Source organism: Sorex fumeus, unplaced genomic scaffold, assembly GCF_029834395.1.
Source record: "Sorex fumeus unplaced genomic scaffold, SorFum_2.1 ptg000051l, whole genome shotgun sequence".
NCBI lineage: Eukaryota > Metazoa > Chordata > Mammalia > Eulipotyphla > Soricidae > Sorex > Sorex fumeus.
This window is the reverse complement of record NW_026606108.1, coordinates 1,405,008-1,420,322: the sequence shown is the minus strand read 5'-3', so window position 1 is coordinate 1,420,322 and position 15,315 is coordinate 1,405,008. Positions and strand designations below refer to the sequence as shown.

The 15,315-nt window shown below is 57.9% G+C and overlaps 1 protein-coding gene across 3 annotated transcripts in view; it reads right to left on the bottom strand.

The window, feature by feature from the left end:
- HERC2 (HECT and RLD domain containing E3 ubiquitin protein ligase 2) overlaps window positions 1-15,315 on the bottom strand; it is a 105,363-nt gene that overhangs the window by 42,112 nt on the left and 47,936 nt on the right. For all 3 annotated transcript variants that reach the window (XM_056124797.1, XM_056124798.1, XM_056124799.1), the window contains exons 26-44: window positions 12,513-12,663; window positions 11,311-11,525; window positions 11,020-11,152; window positions 10,810-10,937; window positions 10,526-10,721; window positions 9,807-9,940; window positions 9,253-9,426; window positions 9,027-9,163; window positions 8,775-8,926; window positions 7,892-8,083; window positions 7,476-7,663; window positions 6,951-7,143; window positions 5,930-6,112; window positions 4,378-4,559; window positions 3,989-4,136; window positions 3,704-3,900; window positions 2,639-2,869; window positions 2,415-2,553; window positions 779-916 (exon numbers count right to left, since the gene is read on the bottom strand). In XM_056124797.1, the coding sequence (XP_055980772.1) occupies window positions 779-916; window positions 2,415-2,553; window positions 2,639-2,869; window positions 3,704-3,900; window positions 3,989-4,136; window positions 4,378-4,559; window positions 5,930-6,112; window positions 6,951-7,143; window positions 7,476-7,663; window positions 7,892-8,083; window positions 8,775-8,926; window positions 9,027-9,163; window positions 9,253-9,426; window positions 9,807-9,940; window positions 10,526-10,721; window positions 10,810-10,937; window positions 11,020-11,152; window positions 11,311-11,525; window positions 12,513-12,663 (3,211 nt within the window). The remainder of the gene's footprint in view (window positions 1-778; window positions 917-2,414; window positions 2,554-2,638; window positions 2,870-3,703; window positions 3,901-3,988; window positions 4,137-4,377; window positions 4,560-5,929; window positions 6,113-6,950; window positions 7,144-7,475; window positions 7,664-7,891; window positions 8,084-8,774; window positions 8,927-9,026; window positions 9,164-9,252; window positions 9,427-9,806; window positions 9,941-10,525; window positions 10,722-10,809; window positions 10,938-11,019; window positions 11,153-11,310; window positions 11,526-12,512; window positions 12,664-15,315) is intronic.

Below are 15,315 nucleotides of genomic sequence, written 5' to 3'. Positions count from 1 at the left end.
TCTTCGACGTTCTTGAAGGCGTTCCAAGCCGCTCTCTTCCTCCTGCGCAGCTCGGGTGCCAGGTCATTTCTCATGTTGACCTCTCGACCTAGGTACACATAGCTGTTGCATTAGGAGATGGTCGTTCCGTTGAGAGCGAATGGGGCATCAGGAACGAGGCTGTTTCTCATAAACATTGTCTTCGTAAGATTCAGCTGTAGTCCTACCTTTCCACACTCACGGTCAAAGTCGGCCAGCATTTGTGCCGCTTGGCTGATGTTTGGTGTTATTAAAATAATGTCATCAGCAAAGCGGAGGTGGTGTAGTTGTCGACCATCTATCTTCACTCCCATGTTTTCCCATTCCAGTCGTCGCATGATGTTCTCGAGGGTAGCACTGAAGAGTTTCGGTGAAATGGTATCACCCTGCTGAACCCCTCTCTTGACATCAACGATTACTGAAGTAATCACACACATCTAGAAACTCGTAATTCAGAACACTAAGAATCAGCATGAACATAAACGACTAACACCGAAAATCAGCACAAATATGAACTGCTATTCCAAGGGAGAGATCTGGACCAGGGGAAACTCGGTTTGGTCCCTTAGCTGCCACCTCTACACAGGCCACAGCGGACACACACGTGGCCTTTGGGCCACAGAAGTCCATGTTTAAGGTCCTGCCAGCCTGCACACCTCTACGATCAGAACCACTCGGAGCCTCCAGAACCTTCCACTGAACTACCCATCCCTCTCTCCACCCGCCTGTCCCTCTCTCTCCGCATGCCTTGACCCGGTACCTGCAGGGGCCGCCTCCTGGACAGCGGGCTGGGACAGGATCTGCCGCAGCTGGTCCTGGTGGGTCAGCAGCGCGCGGGCCGCCTTCAGGATGTACAGCCTCAGTTGCTGGCGCCGCAGCAGCTCCAGGTCCACTTGTCCTAAGGAGGAGAGGACTCAGCCGGTCACGACCCACCCAGCCAACCCACACTGACCACAGTTGAGGGTGGGTCATGCCTGCGCCCAGTTCCCCCCGCCTCCCTCCCCCCCACCACCCATGTGCCCCGAGCCACCTCCTGCTGTACAGAGGTCCTGACCATGGCCCCACATGCCTCTCTCTCCCCGGGCCTGGCCCAGAGTGGACAATGACCAACCTCTACATGTCCGTCTCTCCCAGGGCCCTGCCCAGAATGGACACTAACCATATCCCTACATGTCCCTCTCCCCCAGGGCCCCCTGCCCACAGTGGACACTGACCATGCCACACGCTGCCCAGTCACACCCAGCACCATCAGGTACAAAAGGTGTTTCTCCCTGGTCCCTCTTAGACAATTCCGCCTAAGTGTCCACCCTTGCTTCCACACGCCCTCCCACCCACTGGGTGATGTGGGAATGGCTGACCATGATCAGAGCCACATGAGCAGGGATGACCAATGCTTAGGGCAGAATCAAATGTTCCGGGGCGCTGTGGTTCCCAGCAGACACTGAGGCCTCGGTCAGTGAGGCCTCCTGCAAGGCCCGGCACCGACAGTCCCTACTCAGCCAGCTCCAAGGCCCAACCCACAGGGGCCTCTGCACATCGGCAGGGCAGTTTCAGGAATACTGGACCCAGAGTATGCCGTGCGGGGACAGGAGAGCATGTGCCACGTGCCTGCGAACCAGGTCCACACACAACAATGGGACACGCTGGCCGCGCCCCAGGCCCAAGGCAGCTGACGGGCACTTGGTCCTGCTGCCCCCGGGAACCAGAGTCCAAGTCGGAGCTAAGGCTCACCACAGGGACTGCTGCAGCAGAGACCGAGCAGCTCGGAGGAACGGCGGGTGCAGCAGTGCCCGGTGGGAGAGTGTGGGCAGGACACTCGGGAGGGACGGAGGGGACAGCAGTGGTCAGTGGAAGGGTGTGGTCAGGACATTCAGGAGGGGTGGGGGGGCAGCAGTGGGGTGTGGGCAGGACACTCGGCAGGGAGAGGAAGGGGCAGCAGTGCCCGGTGGGAGGGTCCAGTTCAGTACTCGGGGGCAGGTGGAAGGCACAGATGTGACATGGTCAAGGACCACCCTGAGACCAGGGTTTCATCCCACAGGCGGAACCAAATGTGCGGGTGCACTGGCAGCAGGTGTGCGGCCCCAAGCTGGGAGAGATTGGGGCTGGGGCGGGGGGGTGAAAGCTCCCAGGACCGCATGGGCAGTGCAGGGACTTCAGGGGCAGCATCCGAGCAGGCCTCCGCTCGCCATCAGCAGGGACGCGGCCAGCCGGGTCCAAGCCCCAAGGCCCCTCTGGTCTGGCAGGGACATCCAGAGGGTCAAGGGCTGATGGGCGGGACACAGTGTGGGCATGGGCAGAGGGAGGCAGGGGCACATGCGGGGGACTCAGCCCGCCTGCCGTGGCTATGGCGCGGGACCGGGGCCTGCCCGGCTGTGCTCCCCGGCCCCTGGACTGACCTGTGAAGCCCTGCTTCAGGGGCTTCTTGATCTTGTGCTTGTCCAGCCGGCTCCCGGCCAGGCTCACCAGCTGAGCCCACACAGACAGCATGGGCTCCGTGAAGGGCAGGTTGGTGACGCTGAACGGCACGGCGGGAAGCTGAGGAGACACGGGCGCTTCTGAGACACACACCGACCCCACAGGGCCCGGCCCTGCCCTGTCCCCGCAACACCTGGGCACCTACGGGCCGCAGCTGGGCCAGCGGACACACGTGTGTGACGCGCATGTCGGAGAACTGCACGGTGATCCTGCCCTTCGGGGTGATGCGTGTCACTGTGCCTTCTCCAAACTCATCGTGCAGGACCTGGCCTCCCAGTCGCAGGCGCCCATCGATGCCACCGATGACGGCCAGCACCGCCATGAGGCCGCCCACCTCCGGGCCCTCGGAGTCGGGGAAGTGGTCCTCCAGCAGCACCTGCAGCAGGCGGACGGACAGATGGGCAGCTGAAGCCAGGCAGGGGCTGCACGTGGGCTTCCCACCCAAACATGCTCAGGGAAGCCACGCCGGAGCCGGACACTCCCTCCAGGACCACTGGGGCCACACCCAGAAATGCGGGTGGAGGGGGTCTGCAGTCGGGGGTTGAGAGTCCGGGCCTCCCACATGCCAGGCACGAGCTCCGCCATCGAAGGCACTTCCCGAGCCCTGATCTAGCTGCTCTGTGTTTGTCACTGTCCTCAGTAAACGTGTGCAATGAAAAACATCTGGAAATACACGGGCCTCAAGGTGTAGGGGTGGGTATTTGTGTGCGTGTGTTTGTGTGGTGTGTATGTGAGCAGTGTGGTGTTGTGTGGCATGTCTGGTGTGTATGGCGTACTGTGTGTGGTGTGTGAGTGGGTGGGTGTGGTATGTGGGGGGCTGGGGGTGGGGTAGTGTGTGGTGTGTGTGAGGTGGTGTGTGTGCTGTGGTGTGTGATATGTGTGGGGATATGGGGTGTGGGTATGTGGGGTGGGATGTGGTGTGTGTGGGTGTGTGTGGTGTCTGGATGAGGGGTGTGGGGTGTGTGTGTGGTACGCTATGTGTATGTGTGTGGTATGTGAGTGGGGGTATGGGGTGTGGGCATGTGGGGTGTAGTGTGTGTGTCTGGTGTGGTGTGTGTGGGTGTGGTGTCTGAATGAGGGATGTGGTTGTGATGTGTGTGTGTGTGTGTGTGCGTGCAGGAACCCACCCCGGAGCAAAGCGTGCAGGCAGGCGCTCAGCCCCGCCCAGCCGCCACACAGGCTGACACCCAGCAGGGCCGACGGCACTCACCCCCTCTGCTGGCTTCCCGGCGCAGCCGCGCGTGACTGACTGCAGCTGCGAGTTGATGTACTTGTTGACGAGCCCGTTCCACTGGGCCAGCGAGTGCAGCGTGCGCAGGAGCGCCACCACCTCCTCGGCCAGGGTGCTGCTGTGCGTGGCCGTCAGCGAGGCCTGCGGGCGCGCCCGGCGCCTCCTCAGGGTGGACTCTGGAAGGACACGGGACACCAGAAGGAGCTGCCCGGGGCCCTCCCGCCCCTCCGCTGAGACCCAGGGCAGGGCGGGGATAGGGCTCACCTCTGAGGAAGGGGATGTCCGAGGAGCAGGTGGTCAGCAAGCTGCCCAGGAAGCCGAAGAGCTTCTCCACCAGCCACTGCATGTCCCGCGCCCGCTCCACCTTGTCCCAGGACGGCAGCACCGCTTGCAGCAGATGGACAGCCAGGATCTGACCAAGCAACCACAGAAAAGGCAGAGCTAGAGGGCACGGTGCAACAGTCCAGGGCAGAACCCATGCATGGCGTTCCCGTGACAACCTCTGTGCGATGCTGCACGACACACTGCGCTCCTTTAACTGCCAACAAGCCACGAAGGCCCAGTCCCACGGGAGAGGGAGAGGAGCGGAGCAGCGGAAAGCATGGCCACCTCCCCCGACCACTGAAGGTGCCCCGGCCTTTGGTGCCACTCACCTGGCGCTGCAGCGAGGCGGCCGTGAACGGTGCGTGGCCCTCCATGACTTTCATGAGCAGGGAGATCCACTGCGGGGAGCTGAGGGCAGCGCACATGTGCGGCGTGAGCGCGATGCTGCGGACGAAGCCCAGCGTGCACCAGCTCCGGTGCTGCTCCCGGCACACCAGCCGGCTGGGGGAGGCTGCGGGCACACAGAGCGGCTTGGACCGTGGCCGGCAGGCAGACAGCACGCACCCTAGGTCCAACAAGAAGCGACAGCCCGCTCCGCTAGCCCCAAGTGAGAGTCGAAGAGCGCTGCATGGGACCTTCCACCAGACACCTCCCGAGGGGCAGCTTTGCGGGACACCAGCAGGGCGGACGAGGGAAGGGATCTCATCGGCCACCTCTGCCTAGGCTCAAATCACAAAATGCGGCTTGATGGCAAGCACGGGCGGGGGCCCTACTGGCCAGCGTGGATGGCAGCTGCAGCGACATCCCATCCCAGTCTCCGAAGTCTGCAGACGGGCCTTTCAGAGGGTTCAGAGGGACTGGACCCAGACGCCGCCGTGACCGGTCAGCTCCCCTGCGGGAAGGCCAACACCTGGCCATGCAGCTGCTCAGACGGCTCCGGCCAGCTGCCTTGGCTGGCTCCATCACCTCAGGCCTTCTGGGACACCTTCCAGGTAGGTACGCTCAGCTCATGGGACCACACTCCCACACACACTCATCTCACACAGGCCCATTCGCGCACACATGCTCTCTCCTCACACAGGATCACTCACTCATGCACATCACGGACGCAGACACACATGCATGCATGCATGCACACTTTCATATGGGATCACTCACATACATGCACACGTACATGCACGCACACACACAACTCAAACGGGATCACACACATGCACAAATATGGACACACACATACACGCACACACACCTCACACAGGGTCACTCACCCATGCATGCACATACCCTCTCTCCTCACATGGGATCACGTACACACATACACAGGCACATACACACTCATCTCATGCTGGATCACTCACCCACACACTCACACGCGCGCACTCAATTCTCACAGGATCACTCACATACAGACTCATACATACATACACGCTCCTCACATAGGATCACTCACACACACACCCATACACACACATTCCTCACATAGTATCACTCACACAAACACGCACATACACACACTCCTCACACACACACTTGTATACGCACCTCGCAACCAGATCACACCCTCCATATATATACGCACGCACACACTCCTCAGACAGAATCTCTCTCTCCCCCCGCAATCTCTTCCCCCAACACACACACACACACACACACACACACACACACACCTCATGTGAAGCCCAAGGCAGAGTTCTACAGGCAAAGCTGGTGAGCAAAGCCCAAATGGCCAGCAGCTGATTCCCACAGCCCTGGCAGGAGTAGCTCCTCTTCAGACTCCAGCACCCAGGACAGCAGGAAGCAAAGGGGCTGTCCAAGTCCCTGGTGGCCAGTACTCTGGCGCGATGGCCCTCAGGCCCAACGCCCACAACTGCTCACACACACCTGTCTTGTCGGCCGTGCCACTCTCCACTAACATCCGCAGCAGCCCACACAGAGTCCTGGTGGCCTCGCTCTGCATGCCCTCGGCATGGACGCCGGCCGAGAGACACAGCGTCTGCAGCAGGTTAACAGTGCTGGTGAGCATCATCGCAGTTGGGTGGATGTTGCGCTCTGTCTGTTCGGCTTCTGGAACAAGGGGTGGAATAAGCAGCCGGCTCCCAGAGAGCAGGAACTGCCCCGCCGTCGATTTCGGGCCTGGACACCACCTCCTGTCTGCAGCTCCTCAGGACAGAAGTCCGTCAGAGATTCCCTCAGCTCTGGGCCCGCGATTCTCAGGGGAGACAGATAACAGTTGGGTTTCACTCGGCCAACGCTCCATCTGAGTGGAAGCACCAAGACGCCCCACCCCACCCCCTGGGGCTGAGGACGCAGCCCCTCCCTGAGGAGAGAGGGAGGTCAGTGGGTCCAGCCTCATGTCCAACTGGGCCACTGAGCTGTCCCAAATCACCCTGACTAGACACTGTGTGCTGCTAAGACCAAACCGACTGTGCGTTTTTTCCCAACAGAACAGGCACCGCTGGCAACAGCCCGGGCCCAGTCCTACAGGGCCACACATGGAGCCCAGCTGCTCAGGGGTCCTCAATGGATGCCCAGAGCACTGTCACACAGGCAGTGCCGAGTCCCTTGCTTTCTGGACTCTCAGCTAACCCAGACTCCCCAGGCTCACTCCCGCCCCCCACTCAGCAGCAGCAGGTAAGCCAGAATCTGCGTGAAGGGGCCCAGGGGAGGCGAGAGGAGCACTCGGGCCATGTTGAGGCCCTGCCAGGCTGTTTAGGCCTGCTCAGGAAGACACGGTCACAGTCACTGGTCACTGCCACCTTGGCCCACACCACCTCTGGGGTGTTCCCAGGGCCGCCACGAACAGGCCCAGACTGAGGGGCACCGGGGGGGATGCTCGCTCCCAGCCGCAGGCACCTGGATCAAGCAGTTGCCCCAGGCCAGACGCCCCCTCACGGGCACCCACCAGAGTCGTCCTCGGTGTCTGAGTCTTCCGCCGAGGGCTGTGTGGAGGCGGGCAGCTCGGCCAGCTTGAGGTCGTACTTGCCCTCCTTCCCCATCCGGTACGAGTTGGTGCTGCCCGTGTCCCACTGCACCCGGGTCCACCCGTCCTCGCCCAGCTCCCCAATCACACGGCCAAGGCCAGGAGGGGGGCCGTCCTAGGGGAGCCAAACAGACAGTGATGGGGGGCCTGCTAGCTGCACACCACCCACCCCACTGTAAGGTAGCTGGGTCACTCCGCAGGCAGGACCCACACAGCTTCCAGCCTCAGTGTCACCGGAGGGCCAGGCCTTCTCCGAGGGGGACCCAACCCCTGGGACCATCTCAGCCAGGCCCCGGCCCTCGGACCTCCTGTGCATCTCTGTGCTCACCTGTTCTCGGGCACCCCGAGGGGTGTCCCACAGCACAGGGAGCAGAGCTACCCGCTAACAGGCCACTGCCCAAACCCCCAGGGACAGCGGGTCAGGCGGGAGGGGGCGGGGCCGAGTACCTGGTCGCCCCATTTCCAGTCCACGCCTCGCATGACCCGGGTTCCGATCTTCATCATGGCAGCCAGCTCCGGCCCGGAGACAGGGAGCTGCACGGGGGTACTTTCCTTCCTGGTCTCTTCCAGCACCGTCGCCGAAGCCCCGCGGGCCGCCGCGTTCATCTCATCATCAATGTTGTCACAGCTGGGGCCTATGGGGCAGCAAGAGCCTGGCGTGAGCCAGTCCCACAGCGGCCTGACCTGGCTGAGGGTCCAACAGCCCACCCGGGACATGGCACCCTGCTCAGACACGGCGCCTGCTCAGACACAGCCCGTGGGACACGACACAGGCACACCTTGTCAGTTACAAATAGTCAGGCGTAGGTGTGCGCACGCACGCCGTGGAGACAGACAGAGGGAGGCGGAAGTTGCCGTCCTACCGATGAGCCGCAGCGCGGTCTGCGTGAGGGCCAGGGTGCCCGAGTTGAGCAGCAGGTCCAGGCTGTGAGCACCGTGCTGCAGCGTGAGCACGCTGAGCATCACCAGGAGGAAGCGCGCCTGCGGGGTCGTCCCCAGGCTCGGGCCCGAAGGGTTCTCGTTGGTGACGGTTTGCAGAGGGACAGGCTGGATACCTAGGGAGCATCGGCCCGCCTCAGTTTCCTGTGTTTCGCCAACATGCTACGGAGCACTCTGGCTTTTGAAGAATGACCCTGTTCCCTCTCTACTCGGCAGACACCGACAGTCCAACCGTTCTAGTTGCTCCCACTCAGGGAGGCCGAACCTGGGACTGGCAGCTCTCTCTGCCCCAAAGCCATCTCAGCATTGCTCTGCATGTGCTCAAACCAACCAAGAACTTTATCTCGGGGGCGGGGAAAGTCCACACCCAGCAGGGCTCGAGTCTTACTGGATCTCCGCACTCAGGGATCACTCCTGGTGGGCTCAAAGACCATACTGGGAGCTGGGGACAGAAGCCAGGTTGGCCGCGTGCTCACAGTTTTATCTCTTGGGCCCCTAGTATTTCAGTATGAAATGACACTTGAGCTTCTTGGGTACAGGGAGAGGCTGAACATGATGTAATGCCAAAGGGCACTTTGGAACCGTGTCTTACAGCGCAGCTCTGAGCTTCTTGCCCAGAATCTGAGCAAACTAAGAGCAGGTTATCTATTCATTCTACCAGAAAGTCATTAAAGTCTTCAAAGCCAAGGATGGGATTTGCACATTTTCAGAACCTGATTAAGCACCAAATGAGGAAAAGCTGGCAGAGCTCCCAAAGCAATCTTAACTCAGCCTTGGGGACCACCAGATTTGTTTGTTAAGACTCACCAAGCTCCTTAAATCTGGCATTTGCATCCATCAAGACATTACGGATGTTCTGAACAGCCCAGGCATACAGCTTGCCGAACGTTACTTCCAGGAGCATCCGGTTAAAGGGGGGGATCAGATCTATGTCCTTCATGCAATCCGTAAGAGGCTCCCTGTCACCAAAGGAAGAACATCACCGAGCATTCTGCCGACGGCGGAACAAGGCTCTGCAGTCACACCTCCCAAGGTGGAGAACAAATGCCCGAGTCTTACCCAATATCGATGCCTTCAGGAATGAGTCTCTGCCAACCACAGAACATAGCGTGCTGCACAGACGGAAGCAGGAAGCTCTTGGAGGCCAGTTTCAAGATGGAATCTATCCCTTCCAGGCGAACCTCCGCTCGCTCCAACTGCAACACAGACAGCCAGGCAGTCGGGCACTGAGTGGACGGCACCAGCGCCCAGCGCCTGCCCATGGGAGGGGCTTGGCCAACCTCACCTGCTTGAGCAGACACTTTCGCATCTTCTCCACATCCACCGGCTCTTCCTTCAAGGCAAACTCGGCGATCGTGCTGAGGAGGGCCGACTGAGGGTGCAGGCCCTGGACATTCTGCTTCAACCACTTGTACTTGTGGACGCCTGTGACTGTGTTCAACAATGGCTGCCATTTGTCCTGACCAAAGAAAACCACGTTCGCCATTAGCGTCCTCTACAGAAACAATACTCAAATAAGACAGAAACGAACGTCAGAAGGCTTAAACTCGTGGAACACCTCAAATTCAGTGTAACAAATGCACAGACATGCAGACCCTAAACAGCAGTGCCTCAGCACCACAGACACAGAGCCATCCCTGTGGACGCTCCGCCCACACACAGTGGCGGACAGTCCACCCTCTTACACAGCTGTGGACAGCTCACCCTCACACACAGTGTTGGACACTCCACCCACACATACCGCAGTGAATACTCCATCCCCACACAGTGCTGGTCCCTGTGGACAATGCTCTGAGCTGCGTCTGAGCCACCCAGTCTCTGTCACAAGAAATACCTCACCTTGGGCGATTTCATCGTAAGAGGTCGCTTGTCCACACTGATAGGGCTGTGAGGCAAAATACAAGCTTCCTCTAGGTCACTTTCCTCATTCCCAATCTTCTCTTCGTCATCTGTACACTCCGGCTTCTTAGGAACTGCACAGAAACAGCATTCATCACAAAAGTCAATGTCCCACACGCAATTCTGCAGATACTTAATTCACATGAGATGTGGCTGCTTCATTCTACGTAAAAGTGTACAATGGACATCACAGTCAACTGAAACGCTTGACCTGCAAGAGCCAACATGAGGGTCCTGCCCAGCCTCTGTAACACAGGAAGGAGGGGCCATTCTGAGAGAAATTCTGAGGAGCCGGAGTCAGGGGTTAGCAACTATCCTCGAGGCCATGTGGTGAGGTAAGCCCTGAACATCACTGGGTGCAGACCCACCCACCCTCCCCCCGCCAAAAAAAAAAATCAAAAAATGGATGGCAAGATTAGTTCAAAGGTTAAAGGCTCTTTCCACCTCATTACCAGAAGATCCCAAGTTGCACCTCTGATTTACTTGGTGCCTCTGATGTCTCAGGAGAGTTCCATAACACTTGTGCATCATGAAATTACAGGCGCTGGGGCAACGCCAAGTCCTCAGAGTGCTGAGGAGCAACAGCTTCCCCGCAGAATCTCACAAACTCGACCCCACTGAGTGACAGCGCTGGCTTCACAGCACTGCCCTCTCCTTACCTCTCTTTTTCCTTCGTTCTCGAATTATTTTCTGAGCGACCCTCCTCCAGCGGGGCAAGGAACTGAGCAGTTTAAACTTGGACAGGATGGAGAGGTCGCTGCACACCGCCGGTCTCAGCTCGTTGAAGAGGAATCTCAGGCGCTCGATGACGGGAGCGCAGACCTCCTTATAGGAGCGGCCCTGCTCCTGGTGTGTCTGCAAGGCAAGAGACGCAGGCACGGCTCAGGGACACCCAGGGCCCAGCAGCCACAGCACGGGAGATCGTGCACGGAGCCCTCGGTACCTTGATGAGCGAACACTTGGCTTGGTAGACAACCCGGCACACATCCACCACGGACTTCGGGAGTGTCCGGTGCTTCACCTGCTCAATGCCCAGGGTGCCCGCGTGTACCAGGGACAGCGCCACGTGACCTGGGAGGAAAGGAGACGGAAGCATGGAGCAGCCCGGCCTATACGCGGAGTCCCTGCGGGCAGCTCGGCAGCAGCTCCCTACCAAGGTCCTCGTGCTTCAGCAGGCAGCACAGCAGCAAGCGGCCGACCTCCTCCACGGGGTGCTCCGGAGGGAACGTGATGGGCGCCGTCAGGTGGCACTGCCGGCAGTACCTCTCCATCTGACACAGGAAGTCCTGCAACAGAGACGGCCCGGGTGCCCGGGGCGGCCTTGCACATCCATCCCAGGCACAGGCCCGGGGAACCTCATGGGCCCTCAAAACACATCCCGCATCCCAGTCCAGAGCCCACCCCAGGAAGCCCGAGCCCGTGGGATCCCGGGCAACCCGCACACCTTCACACTGTGATCCTGCGTGTCGTTGTCGGCGATGGCCTGCAGGAAGGCCTGCGAGTGGCCCCCCAGCACCAAGCCGTGTGCGCAGAGGCGAGGCTTGCTGGCTGGGGAGCCCCCGGGAGAGCTGCAGTGGTCCTCGTCCTTCTCCTCATTGTAGCTGTAGTGGATCTGGCTGGTCTGCAGGCCCCCAGAGAAGACGGACGACTGGAGCCACTCTGTGGAGCACAGCAGCGTCGGCACACCCGTGGGAAGCAGGCGGGAGGCCGGGAAGCTCTCAGAGGCGAATGGCAGCATCAGTCATGGGACATGCTGCAAGGTGCCGTGTCTGGTGCTAGAGCAGCCATGCGTCACCTTAACACGGGCTGTTTGCAGGAACCTGAATTATCGGAACACCCTTCTGCACCCAAGCAATCAGCTCAGGGCACTATTCTCTTGAGGTGCGGTGCAACCATGAGCGTTCTCCACCATGCTGGCTGAGCCCCGTGCGACACCAGCTGACCCTCTCCCTTTCCAGCTCTCTCCGTCCACCGCTCCCCTCCCCTTCTCCAGGACAGACAGCCCAGGCCCGCAGTATCTGCCCCTCTGCCTCCCTGCATCAGACAAAGCTGCCTTCCCGCATGTGGAAACTCTCCCAGAGGGTGGCAGGTAATGTAGGACTGTCCTTGTCCACCTGCACCCAGTACACATGCCAGCAGACACCCCCACCCGGCTGCTCTCAGAACAGCCCCCAGCCTGGCAAGCTGTGAAGGTGACATGAGGCTGCTGGCGTCTCTGCAGACGTCCTTCCCTCCACACCGTCTTACGAAGGGCCCGGTTCCTCCCTGGCCACCACTGGCCAAGAGTAGAATCCAGCCTGGCCTGGTTCCACCTCCCAAGCATGGCCCACAGGGCCACCTGCCCTCAACTCCACAGAACTGGCCCAACAGCTGGTGCAGACAGAACCCAGGAGAAAAGTCTGGACCAGCAGAAGAGCACAGGAAACACAGAGGTGCCCATTCCAGGACACAACCGACCTGAGTTTGGTCAAAGTAGCCTGCATAGAGAGCAGGCCCACCTCAGCCCAGCGAGGCCAATGCAAGGTGCCCACGGCCATTTCCCACACACTGATCCTGACTTGTTCTCTGTCCCCCACTGACTCTCCCTCAGTGAGGATCCACCCTAAAACCTGCTGGCGTGTTAGCAGAACCAGAAACCTTCCTTACTGGCACATTCCACCTCGACGGGAGACAGAGGGGTGCTCATAGCTAAGTAGGAGGCGTGTAAGCCCAGCAGCAGGCCCAGGTTCCGCTCGGTGTCAATCAGTGGCGAAGACAAACTCCCCAGATCTGGGATGGTGACGACTTCTTGGTCAGGCTGGGGAAGAAAAATTCATCATCAGTCTGAGAACACAGGTGCCCAGACCTCAAAACCAGAAGAGCAGCAGATCCCGTAACAAAGAGGGGGCGAGGGGAGATGGCACTCAGGGCTCGCACAGATGTCCCACAGTGGTGAGTCCAGGCTGCCCCAGTGACAGGATACACTACTGCACACACAAATGCAGATAGGACACAGCATCACACAATCCAAAGTGACAGGGAGAATCCTCTCTCTCACTCTCTCTCTCTCTCTCTCTCTCTCTCTCTCTCTCTCTCTCTCTCTCTATCTCACACACACACACACACACACACACACACACACACACACACACACAGAGTGATAGGAAGCACCATCAAAAACAGCCAGAGTGAAAGAAAGTACGGTCACAAAGCCAGAGAAACAGAAAGCACTATTGCAAATACACACCCAGAGTGAGAGTAAGCACCATTGCACACAGCTAGTGTGACAGGAAGCATCATCATACGAACAGAGACTGGAAGCAATGTTGCACACACAGTGTGACGGGATACACTGTCACACACAGAGTGATAAGAAACACCATAACATGCAGAGTGGCAGCAAGCACAGTTACAAACTGCTAGAGTAACCAAAAGCACCATTCAAACACAGAGCCAGAGTGGCAGTAAACATAATCGGACACAGCGAGAGTAAGAGGAAGCGCAGTACACACATCCCGAGTGACAGAAAACACCGTTCACACATCCTGAGTGACAGGAAGCACTGTTCAACCCAGGCTGACAGGAAACAACATTGCACACACACACACACACACACACACACACACGGAGTTATAAGAAGCACCGTACAAATACCCAGAGTGACAGGATAAACTTCACACACACCCAGAGTTAACAGGAAGCACCACTGCACACACACCCACAAAGAGAAACCATGGTTGTGCACACACACCAAAGTAACATGAAGCACATTCACACACAGCCAAAGATACAGGATGCACCAGTACCAACACAAACCTGGAGTTACAGGAAGCACCATACAAAACTCCAGAGTGACAACAAGTACTATTCACACATCCAGAGTGACAGAGTAGACCATTGAACACATACAACCAGAGTCACAGTAAACACCATACACAATCCAAGTAACAGGAAGCTCCTTCACATACAGCCAGATAGTCACTGCATACACATGGCCAGAGACAAAGGAACCACTGCTGCACACACGCGAGTGACAGGAAGCACTGTCACACACAGCCAGAATAACAGGAAGTACACTACTAAGAGACACCCAGAGTGACAGGAAGCACCGAATCACACAAACAGCCTGACAGGAGGCACCATCATAAGCAGCCAGAGTGACAGGAAGCATCGTAACGTTCACCCCGAATTACTCAAGCATCTTACACACATCCGAGTGACAAGAAGCACTGTTCACATTCACAGTAATAGGAAGTGCTGTTCACATCCAGAGTGACAGGAAGCACCGTCACAAATACCACATTGACAGAAAGCCCAGCTACACTCAGTCAGGGAGACAGCAAGATCACACAACCAGAGCACAAGATACGTAGAGTGACAGGAAGCATCATCACACATACAGAGTTACAACAAGCACCATACACACATCCAGAGTGACAGAAAGCGCCATTGCACACACAGCCTGAGTGGCAATAAGCACTGTACACATTTCTAAGTTGACAGCATGCACCTTCACACACATCCAGAGTGACAGGAAGCAAAGTACACATAGCTTCAGAGGAAAGGAATAACCACTGCACACACACACATACACTCAGAGTGACAGGAAAAAAATCACTCACAGAGTGACAGGAAGCACTAATGTGCACAGACATGACAGGAGGCACCATTCCACACAGCAAGAGTGACAAGAAGCAACACACCTGGAGTCACAGAAAGCACCATTCATATCCAGAGTGACAGGAAGCACCGTTTACATCCAGAGTGACTGGAAGCACCAGTGTGCACACACACACCCAGGTAGAAAGGAACCACCGTTGAACACACAGAAACACCCATAGTGACAGAACCAACTGTCAAACACAGCCAGATTGAAAGGAACCACTGTCACACATAGCCAAAAAGACAGGAAGAAAGGTCACATGACGAGAAAGACAGGAACAAGTCACACAACAGTAAAAGTCACCCAGAGTGACAGGAAACAGTGACAGCACGCACCTTTGCACGCATACAGCCTGAGTTACATTGAGCACCGTACATATATCCAGGTTGGCAGCATGCAACTTCACACAAAAACCCAGAGTGAAAGAAAGCTCCATTACACACATCTCACAGAGAAAAAGGAACCACCACTGCACAGAGTGACAGGAAACAAAATCACTCACACCTAGAGTGACAGGAAGCACCAACATGCACAGACACAGTGATAGGAGGCACCGTTCCACACAGTCAGAGTGACAAGAAACAACAAAACACCCTGAGTCAAAGGAGGCACAATACACACATCCAGAGTGACAGGCAGCACGTTCATATCCAGAGTGACAGGAAGCACCGTTCACATCCAGAGTGACAGAAAGTACCACTGCACACACAACCCCAAAGTTACATTAAGCACCATACACACATATCCAGGGTGACTGATGAACCTTCACACAACCAGAATAAAAGTAAGCACCACTGCACACACATA